Here is an 11,000-nt window from a genome sequence, read left to right as displayed (position 1 = left end):
TAACGACAGGGAGATAGGATTTGTAGCTCTTCAAGGAAACATTTGTTATCTTCAATCTTCTCCACTGCAACTTAAGGGAGATAAGACTTGTAGCTTCAACTGCAACTTTAAGGAAATAAGGTCTGATGCGATCCGCTCTATTGCAACTTCAGAGAGATAAGATCCATCATTTTAATCCGCTCCACTGGAACTTCAGGGAGATAAGATTGGTTTTTTCAATCTGTTCCACTGCAACTTTAGGGAGATAAGATTGGTTTCTTCTGTCTGCTCCACTGCAACTTCAAGGATATAAGACTAGGTGCAATCTGCTCTACTGCAACTTCAGAGAGATAAGATCTATGGTTTTAATCTGCTCCACTGCAACTTCAGGGAGATAAGGCTGGTGGCTTAAATCTGCTTCCCTACTACCTTGGGAAGATAAGATTCCCCATCTTCGATCTGCTCCACTACGGCTTAGGGAGATAAGATCTACAATCTTCAACCTACTCCACTGCTGCTCAGGAAGATAAGGCTGGTGGCTTAAATCTGCTTCCCTAATACCTTGGAAAGATAAGATTCCCCGTCTTCGATCTGCTCCACTACTGCTTAGGGAGATAAGATCTACAATCTTCAACCTACTCCACTGCTGCTCAGGAAGATAAGGTTGGTGGCTTAAATCTGCTTCCCTAATACCTTGGAAAGATAAGATTCGTCGTCTTCGATCTGCTCCACTACTGCTTAGAGAGATAAGATCTATAATCTTCAACCTACTCCACTGCAGCTTAAGGAGATAAGGCTGGTGGCTTAAATCTGCTTCCCTAATACCTTGGGAAGATAAGATTCGTCATCTTCGATCTGCTCCACTACTGCTTAGGGAGATAAGATCTATAATCTTCAACCTACTCCACTGCTGCTTAGGGAGATAAGATCTATAATCTTCAACCTACTCCACTGCTGCTCAGGGAGATAGGACTGGTGCCTTAAATCTGCTTCCTACTATCTCGGGAAGATAAGATTTACCGTCTTCGATCTGCTTCACTACTGCTTAGGGAGATAAGATCTACTATCTTCAACCTACTCCACTGTTGTTCAGGGAGATAGGACTGGTGGCTTAAATCTGCTTCCTACTATCTCGAGAAGATAAGATTCGTCGTCTTCGATCTGCTCCACTACTGCTTAGGGAGATAAGATCTATAATCTTCGACCTACTCTACTGCTGCTCAGGGAGATAAGGCTTGATATGATGACTTCAATCCATCCCACTACAACTTCAGGGGTATGGGTAACTTCATTGATCTGTTCTCTGGGGAACATGATCTACAAAATCCATTTCATGGACCTATTTATGCCTAGTGTTTAGGATGTAATGATTAGAATGAATCAAATGCTCCTAACTAGATGTGTTCGTATGATATTTATAGAATGTCGTGAGAATGATCCCTTTTTAATGCTTAGGTTGTCATTACTCGCTGTTAATCAAGGTTCTATCACTAATTTCTTCTTATTCAGCCGGTATCTTTGACAGAAAAACCAAAGAAATAGTCGCAATTTAGACTATTCTTTCTCAAATGCTTCCAACCTCTAGGTTTGGTTAGTTCTAAACAATAGCCCTGCTTTGGGTCCTCGTACTATTTAGAAACTTTCAGAGTAATATGTAGAACTTCTTATGCTTGAATATTATCAGTCCAGTAATCGTTATTTCAATGAAAAACGCTTGAAAAAGATTATCAAAATAGACAAAATGAAGTTTTGTTGAGAGCAAAGCTCGAAATGAATGAATTAATCAGGATGGCAAATTTTGCTAGAATACGAAATGAGAATAAATTAATCAAGATGGCGTATTTTGTAAAAAATAAAAAATGAATAAAATGAAAATAGGTGCCCCAGATATCGTAGCATGAACTTCTCTGCCCCAAACTTCTTGAGGACCCTTTTGAACTTGATATGTGTTTAGAAGTCCTAGAGGACTTTGCTGATGCCCCAAGATATAGCATCTCTCCTTCTTGCTAATTCAAGAAGGACAAGGCTACCGCATGCCCCACCTTTGATCAAAATTTGAATTGCCCATTCCTGGGTTTTCAATTCAAAACCCCTTTGGTCTCAAGGTGCCCTTTGCGGGTTTTCACCTTGGCCTCTCCTTTTTCTTTTTTGTTTTTCTTTTCTTTTCTTTTTTCTTTTTGTTTCCTTTTTTCAAGTGAAGTATTTATTGTTTGAATCACAAATCTCAAGATTAGGCAGGTTCTTGTCATCCATCTTGGTCAATATTGACGCTTTTTCAGATAAGGTCTTCCACATAAGGTCCTTTCTAGTTTGGCATCCACTTTCTTCTGAAGTCCTTTTGTATGGAAAGGATCTTCTTCAATATCAGGTGCCCCTCATGGAATCCTCTGGGGCGAACCTTCTTTTTTGAGCTCGCATCATTCATTTTTGGTACATTTGACCATAACGGATAGCTTTCGACTTTTCTCTTTAATCAGATTTAACTGAGCATATCGGGTCTGGATCCATTCTGTTTCATCCAACTTCAGCTCTGACAAGACTCGAAGGGTAGGAATATCAACTTTGATAGGTAAAACTGTCCCTATTCCATATACCAATAAGAAATGAGTTGCCCCGGTAGAGGTTTTTTTTGTTCTTTTTCATTTTTTCTCGTTTTTTACTTTTTTTGTTTTTTGTTTTTCTTTTTTTTTTGCTTCTTTTTTTTGCCTCCACTGTCCCGTTCATTTTGAGATGATATGGTGTTAATCTTGAACAAACTACAAACTTTTAATGTCGTGTTGTTGTTCAAATTTAGTGCATCATCTGATATGAGCCCTTTGCCATTCCATACTGACATATGATTTCTTTTTCAGGAATTTGCTGACCGTCGACTTTATGACATCGGCATATGAAGCAACCTCTACCCACTTGTGAAGTAATTGACGACTATAAAGATTAATTGATGACCGTTAGAATCTTTCGGCGTGATCAGCTCAATGACCTCCATGCCCCACATAGAGAAAGACCATGGAAAAGTCATAACATGAAGAGATAAAGGAGGTACATAAATCTTATCTCCATAAATTTGGCACTTGTGGCGTTTCTTGGTATAACTGATGCAATCCCCTTCCATGGTGGACCAGCAGTACCTAAATCTCATGCTTTGCTTGACCATTGCAAAACCATTAGCATGTGTTCCTCAGACACCTGTATAGACCTCTTCCAAAATCTTCTTAACCTCAAGAGCGTCCACACGTCTTAGTATCTCAGGCATATCTTGGTTCGATCATGCGAAAACATCTGCGGTGATACAGGCTCTGATCTTTACCTTTTTCTCTTCTCTTAAGCTCACAATTTCCAACTGATTTTTTGTAAGGTAGGATATGTTTTTCGACTTGCTCTACCATCCTTAACAAATCAGGAGATAAACTACAGTCTCGATCATCTCCAAAGTCTCGAGGTTCCTTTAGACGCATATCTTGCTCAAAAGAAAGTTCTGAGTCAATAGCAATGTCGCTCATATCATTGATATCTGGAGACCTATTCTAGGGATGAAGACTCAAAGAGCTAATGAATCAAAGGGTAATTATCTGTGTGGTATGAGTATGAATGAAATGGAAGGAACAAAAGAATGTTTGCCAAAACAAGACACAAAGATGCATTTCATTGAAATAAAAAAAAATGGACATGTGCCTTTTTCACAAAAGAATTTTCTATTGCTCCTAGGCTTAGAGCAATAAGAGTGATCTGAATATTACTCCGAAATGGTCCTAAAAACTACAAGGATCTCCTCCACAGTCCCGTTGTTTAGAACACCTCTAAGGATGTAGAAACAAATTCCTGATAGGTTTTCTTTAGTACCTTCTTCAAAAGCACAAACATCTTTACCTTTCGAACCATTGATATCTTCAAAGAATTCCAATTCTTTATCGTCCATCGGAATCTGTACTAGAGTTCTGAACTTACGCACTTTTGGATTTTAGGAAATTTATTGTATGCAATGAAATATGATGTTAATGAATGGAAAGATGCATGTAGTGAAATGTAATGCAGATGCATGAATGTAAAAAGAGACGTTGATCTTGATTCAATTCCATTAGAACAACTTTACTAGAAAACAAATCCCTTTACATAAAATGGATATTTATATACGACATTGCCCTAATACTTGAAGTGAAGGCATCGATCTCTTTCCTCAAATCCGTATGTTAAGATTGAATCTCGAAAACTCTTAAAATGGGCACTTCCTTTATCTCATTTTTGCTTGATCTGAGTCGCAACCCATTGTTCACTCATCCTCGTGATGCTCGTTAGCTTCTTTTCAAAAGGTCGGGATGAGATGTTGACGACTCTCGAATAATCTTTGTCAACTTGAATCCTAGAGCAACGAAGTAAAGTCGTGTATTCCTCCATGAACTTTCAACCTTCTCTCATTGTGCTTGATCAGACCATATTTGGGTAGTCGCATTATATTCCACTTTATCAAGAAATTCGGTTTCTATGACAAGCTTTTCCATTTAGCAATCAAATTTGAATCAACACATCTTTTCTATGATGAAAATGCAATGCAATCAAAACGAAAGAAAGCATGTTAGTACAAACCAAAAACAAGCAAGAAAGAAACGAAAAGAGCACCTATTCGGGTGACTACTAGGGTTTGGCGTGGTTCTACCTAGGGTTGGCTCTTAGGGCTCACTACATGCGGTTCGGCTCTAAAGTAAGGTTACCTGAACCGGCAGATTCCTCGATCCTCACCCATTATAGGCTCATACGGACCAAGTTCGATTTAGGGGAATACATTTCCCTATGATTGTACGGAGATGAAAATCTCACGAAGACATAGGTACAGATGTATCCCGAAAGCAATTCATTATTCCATGCGGAGGTGAAAACCTCACGAAGGCGTAGTTTCTCACTCCCACTTAGAAGGGTATGACCGAGTGGTCATGTAATGCAATGTACAGAAATATATCCAAACTTAAACTAACACAGCGATTATGAATCACAATGATGAAGATCATAATAAAGACGAATGAAAATGCAACGAAAGGATCGTATATTTAAACAAAGTTTACGATTTTTAACGAAAAGACAAAAAGTAATCAACTTGTGACTTGACTCTCTTTTTAAATCCCCAGTGGAGTTGCCAAGCTGTTGACACCATTTTTTGATAAAACGGGGTCGACTTGGGTTTTAAAAAAGAAAACGAATGTGGGAGTCGCCACCAATCCTTTTTTGATAAGGTGTGATCGGGTCACCTTAAAAGTGGTTGTTTTTAATAAACGAATCGATTTTATTAAAACAACGATTTTGGTCCACAAAATTCAGAAAAACAGGTTCGGGAGTCGGTTACGCACGAGGAAGGATTAGCACCCTCGATACGCCTAAAATTGGTACCTAGTTGATTACTTAATGTCAAAGATTGAAAACTTTAAAGATATTTAAAAATACGATCCTAAGAAAAACTCGAATAACGTGGGTTGGAATTTAGGATTCTCTTGTTCTGAAAAAAAAACATCACATCCAGCACGTTAGGATACAATACTTAAAACCCTCAAAACCAAGATCACCTTATGGTTCCAAAACACATACTTTGAAATTTTAGAAGGATATCAGGATATTTGGCTAAACGAGTAGCTGAAACTCAACACATTAGGGCACGTTTTCTCGAATTTCCAAACGCAAAATATTGCCTTTATTATTTTTTAGAAAAATTCTCATCTCGAGAAATCGACATGTCATATCCAATGCGTTAGGACACAACGTATCGAATTCCTGATACGAGAATACATGCCGAAAAAATTTACTTATTTAAGAAAATATTTGGCTATCTCGGATTTTAAAAAAGAGTATCATGCCCAGTGAGTTAGGACACGATCTTTTCTTAATTCTAGAGATCGTTTAAAACTTGAGGTTGAAAAGACTCGTGTATTTAGATTTATTGTGGAAATCGAAACCCAGTAAGTTAGGGTACGACCTTCTCAAATCTAAACACGAGATTTTGCTTATTCAAAAATTATAATTTATGCATCGACTAAAATTAATCTAACACAAAATAGTAGGAATAAAACACGATGTTAATTGCATAACAAAACAATAATGAATACGATAATGTAAAAAAATACAAGCAATAGCAACAAAATAAGATAAATAAAAGGACAAATCAATATCATACAAAATAACAAGTATATGAGCAAATAAAATTAAAACATTCTTTCAAAATAATAATGAAAACGTAAATAAATAAATAAATAAAGAAGATGAATAAAATTATAGAAATGTAAAAGATATATATGTATGTATATATATTTTAAAAGTATGCAATATAAAATATATGTAAGTATGTATATATACAGGGATGTGTATGTAAATTAAAATATGTATATATGTATATAGATGTATATATAAGAATTATGAAATATAAAAATATATATTTAAGTATGTGTATACATGTATATTTATAATAAAAAAGTACGTATGTATATGTTGTAGAAATGTATGCATGTATATATATGTATGATTTGAAATTATAAAATATGAAAACGCATTTATATGTATGTATATGTATGAGTTATAAAATATACATGCATGTATATACATGTATTATAAAACGCATGTATATAAGTGTACACATATATGTTTATATATAAAGTATATAAATAATATATAAGTATGTACATATATATACAAATAAATTTAAGAAAAATATGTACGTATGTATATATATATAACAAAATGCATGTATGTACATATATACAACAAAATTTGAAATTAAAATGACATAAATAAGTAAATCATAACTATAATAATAATAATAATAATAATAATAATAATATTAAAATAATTAATTTAATGATAAAATAGCTCTAATAACACATATGGGATTAAATTGGAAACCAAACTAAATTTTGGGGTTGAAACTGTAAATAAATCGAAAGGATTGCCAGTGATCGAAATGAAACGCGCTCAAAACTCAAGGGACTGATTGTGAAATATTCCCACTTCGAAACAAGCGTTTTAATCGAGGGATCGCACATGGTCCAAGGACCATCTTGAAATGTAAACAAAATTCACTACCCAAATCAAAAACACAAAGAGTCGATTGCATTATAAGCAAAAGCGGGGGCTAAACATGCGCTTAGCCCTCCAAGCAAAACACGCGGATCCTGGCGGGTTGAGTCATGCTTGTGAGTCGTAGCGAAACGACGTTGTTTCAAGACTGACCTTCATCAAAAAAAGCGTCATTTTCTATTGCTATAAAAGCCTGATTTTTTTAAGTCCTCATTTCTGTTAAAAAAAACCTAAAAAAACCTAAAACTCTCATTTTCTCTCCTCTCCCCTCACTTTCTCCTATCAACGGACCTCGCCGCCACCATGGTCGACGGGCAGTGGCGAAAGATTGGGTTTTTAACCCCTTTTGCGGTGTCCTTGAGAGCTAGGCTCTCTCAACCCACGAGAAGTGAAACGAAAGGGAGACCGTCGACGCCCTTTGACTCGAATCGGGCGACGGAGGAGAGACCCTCTGGCGGCGCGGTCACGGCCAACTCCAGTGAGTTTCCCTTCCCCCTCTTTGCTTGTTATTTAGTAAATAAAAAAATAAAATAAAATAGAAAAAATAAAAAGATTCGAACCAGAAAGTGAAAAAACTTCTCAAATCTATTATATTTTTGTTTTTTATTTAATATTCGTAAAAAAAAAGGGGGAGAAATACAAGGATCTGATTTTGGCTTTATAGCCGAAAATACAAAACTATTTTTCTCTATTTTGTTTGTTTGCGATTTGTTTGTCTGTTGTTGCGTGTTTGCAGGTGACTGTGGCGGGCTGCAGAGACGTGATGTGGCGGAGGCGTGCGAGGATCGATGGTAGGCGCGCCATTTGCGCTGACGGCTGCAAAGGAGTGGGTGATGGGACGTGCGGCGCCTAGGTTAGAGGCTAGAGTTTTTTTCTGAAAATGTTTTAGGTGTTGGGCTAATTAGGCTTTTACTTTTTTGGGGGTTGTTTTGATTTGGGTTTGCTGTAAATGACTAGTAATTTTGGACTGTTTTATTTATTTGTTGGTTTAATTTTGTCTGGGCCCGGGTAAATTTGGGCTTTTACAACCCTAATCTATTTGGTCCCAGCTGGTTCATTTTCTTTTTCTTGAAAAAGAAAAAAAATTCCACCATACCTAATGCTCAGAAAAGGCCTTCCCCAGATCTTACCGCATACTGAAAGGAAGAGTTGACGGGATCACTACTTTATAAAATATCAACAAAATTTACATGCCAGGTTTTGCCTTGGTGGCTTTCTTCAAAAATACTGTGCCTATGTGATGATTCTTGAAAAATCATATCCCATGTTAATGTTTAGATTTGAACAGAGCAGGGCTGTTGAAAAAGTACTTGGACGAAAAATAAATAAAGAATGTCATAAAATGTAGGCCAAAAATCCTACAGGCTGAAAGCAATAAAATAGGAAAAGTTCTAATATCTTGAAAGAGATTTTGCCAAAGCAAAAACAGAAGCCGAGAATTATTGCATTAGATAATGACAAAATAGAACCTTTTTCTCATCGAATTAAAAAAAGGTTCAATTGCTTGGACTATAACATCAATGCAGTAGCCACCCCATATGAACATAAAAATGGGAATGAAGATATGCCATCATAACTTCTACTCTATTCATCCTCCCCTGCTTCTGCACTCACTCACATCTAAAGACTAACTTTCAGGTCAAATTTTCTTCAAACCTCAATAAAAATCAGTTCAGGCTTCGATCCAAAACACAAGCATATAACATTTAACATTCTACTTTAATTGCTACAATACCAGAGATTGCGAGTTCATTTCTGATGAATATAAAAGGAAGTACATAAATACTCATATATTGTACTTGCTTCAAAGCTGGCTTTAATAACAGCATAACTAATCCGGTTTAGCATGCATGGGGATCACCTAGAAACTCTTCCAATTCCTAAAGGAGACGTTCAATTCTCTCTTATAGCAAAAAACAGAAAGGCTCCAAACCAATTCCAAAGCATTAAAAGGGAAAATGAATTAGCTCTCTATATGACATAGTCAGACCATTCAGTAATGTGTGAAGTATGATCCATGATAAAACTTGGAATCTTGTCAAGCTTAACGGGGTTCTCCCGACCTCCAATCAGTCTAGCCGGGTTCCCGACGGCAGTAGTCTTGGGAGGCACATCCTTTAACACCACAGAGCCAGCACCAACCTTAGCTCCATCACCAATTTTAATATTTCCCAAAATACAAGTGCCAGCACCAATCAAAACTCCATCTCCAATCTTTGGATGTCTATCACCACAAACCTTACCAGTTCCTCCTAATGTCACATTATGTAAGATTGATACATTGTTTCCAATAACAGCAGTCTCTCCAACAACAACTCCAGTAGCATGATCAAAAAATACTCCACTCCCAATCTTAGCCCCAGGATGAATATCCACAGCAAAAACCTCAGACACCCTATTTTGTATCAACAAGGCCAAAACTTTCCTCTCTTGTGACCATAAATTATGTGCTATCCTATGTGCTTGACATGCAAGGAACCCTTTATAATTCAAAAAGCAATGCACATAACTTATACATGCAGGGTCTCTTTCTTTAACAGCTTTTAAATCTTCCTTGACAGCTTTTACAATTCCTTTATCTTCCAAAACAATCCCCATGAATATATCAAACAGAGTACAACTAGGAAGACTTGAATTGCTTAACTTGATTGACAAATGGTTTGCCAAAGCACATTCTAATGAATTCTGAGACAAAATTGAGCTGTAATAATAATTTGACAAGATGGGCTCTTGCTCAGCATCTAACCTTGCCTCTTCGTTCATTTTCAGCCATAAAGAACCCATCTCTGCTACTTCTCCTTCTTCTTCAAAAGATAAATCAGCAATTTTTCTGGTGTGGATGCCATTTGTGTGGTTTTCGCTAAAGGGTATGCTTGAAACATGGTCAGTAAAAGTGGGTCTGCAGAATTTTACATACTTGTAATGGATTTCATCAGGTTGAGACCTGTTTGGAGGCTGGGAAACTTGGGAAGGCTCGGTTGTTCTTGAGGTGTCGATACAAGTAGCCATGGATTTGGAAAGCTTGTGAGAATGTTTCGTGGATGAGAGTATTGATGGAGAAGAGTGTGTATGAGAGAGAACACGAGAGTCGTTGGTATCTAAAGCAAGAGGTAAAGGACGAGGTGTCCCCAGAACTTTCATGGAAAATTGAGATTTTCTGGGAAAACGTTTAGCTTTCCGATAATGATTTAAGATGCTTTCTTGTGGTTTTGCCCAGATTTTCGGTGTTCAGAACATAATTTTATAGGGGCTCTAACCTGTGACACCAAGGGTAAAAATGGCATTTCAGATTATATTCAAATATGAATTAATCCCGTAAAAATTGTTTTAAGAAAAATCAAAGTATAATAATTTATTTAGATTCAGTAAAAATATAAAGAATAGGTAAATAAAATTATAAAAATTTAAGAATTTTTAAATATTTTGTCCAAGTCTAAACAGATTAGCTTTTGTTTTTTCTTTAAATAGAAACGTTCTATATTGCTAACAATTTAAAATTCAGTCGACTTTTGTAAGAAAACTAAAAATCATAGGTTAATAGATAAAATTATAAAAAGTATTTCGGGTATAAATATTTTTAGAAGAATGTTATCAGTTTTAAAGAAATGTAAATATTATTATTCATTTAATTTAACGTTAATTAAAATAATTGTTTTTAAAAATAAATAAACTTCTTCTATATTTTTATTTACGTAGAAAAATAAATATTTTTTCATCTTTAATTTTCTATTTCCATTCTATCAGCGGCGGTTATAATTTTTCAATTGTTTTTATTTAGATTTGTGTGAAACTCTTATGGGTTTTTTCATATAGTGTCAACGTGTTTGCTCTCTCGTTTTTTAAAAAAATTAAATTTTTAAAAGTAAGTTAATTAAATTAGAGAAAATATGATATGTAGATGATATTTGAGGATGATCCTAGATTATATCAAAGATAATAAAGGGGTTCTTCTCTACTTCAATATAAAATTT

At 35.7% G+C, this 11,000-nt stretch overlaps 1 protein-coding gene across 1 annotated transcript; it reads right to left on the bottom strand.

Annotated features, from left to right (window-relative positions):
- Nucleotides 1-8,438: 8,438 nt before the first annotated feature.
- LOC105784007 (serine acetyltransferase 1, chloroplastic) lies at nucleotides 8,439-10,238 on the bottom strand. Its single transcript, XM_012609750.2, has one exon. It carries the CDS (start codon nucleotides 10,168-10,170, stop codon nucleotides 9,001-9,003), a length of 1,170 nt encoding a protein of 389 aa, XP_012465204.1. The 5' UTR covers nucleotides 10,171-10,238; the 3' UTR covers nucleotides 8,439-9,000.
- Nucleotides 10,239-11,000: the final 762 nt, after the last annotated feature.

This window comes from Gossypium raimondii, chromosome 13 (genome assembly GCF_025698545.1).
Source record: "Gossypium raimondii isolate GPD5lz chromosome 13, ASM2569854v1, whole genome shotgun sequence".
Taxonomy (NCBI): Eukaryota; Viridiplantae; Streptophyta; class Magnoliopsida; order Malvales; family Malvaceae; genus Gossypium; species Gossypium raimondii.
Note: the sequence above shows the minus strand (reverse complement) of the source record. Positions and strands in the feature narration are given on the sequence as shown.

Bases quoted from the DNA above. Each gene is read 5' to 3' on its own strand.
- LOC105784007 (XM_012609750.2), bottom strand. From the start codon at position 10,170: ATGAAAGTTCTGGGGACACCTCGTCCTTTACCTCTTGCTTTAGATACC.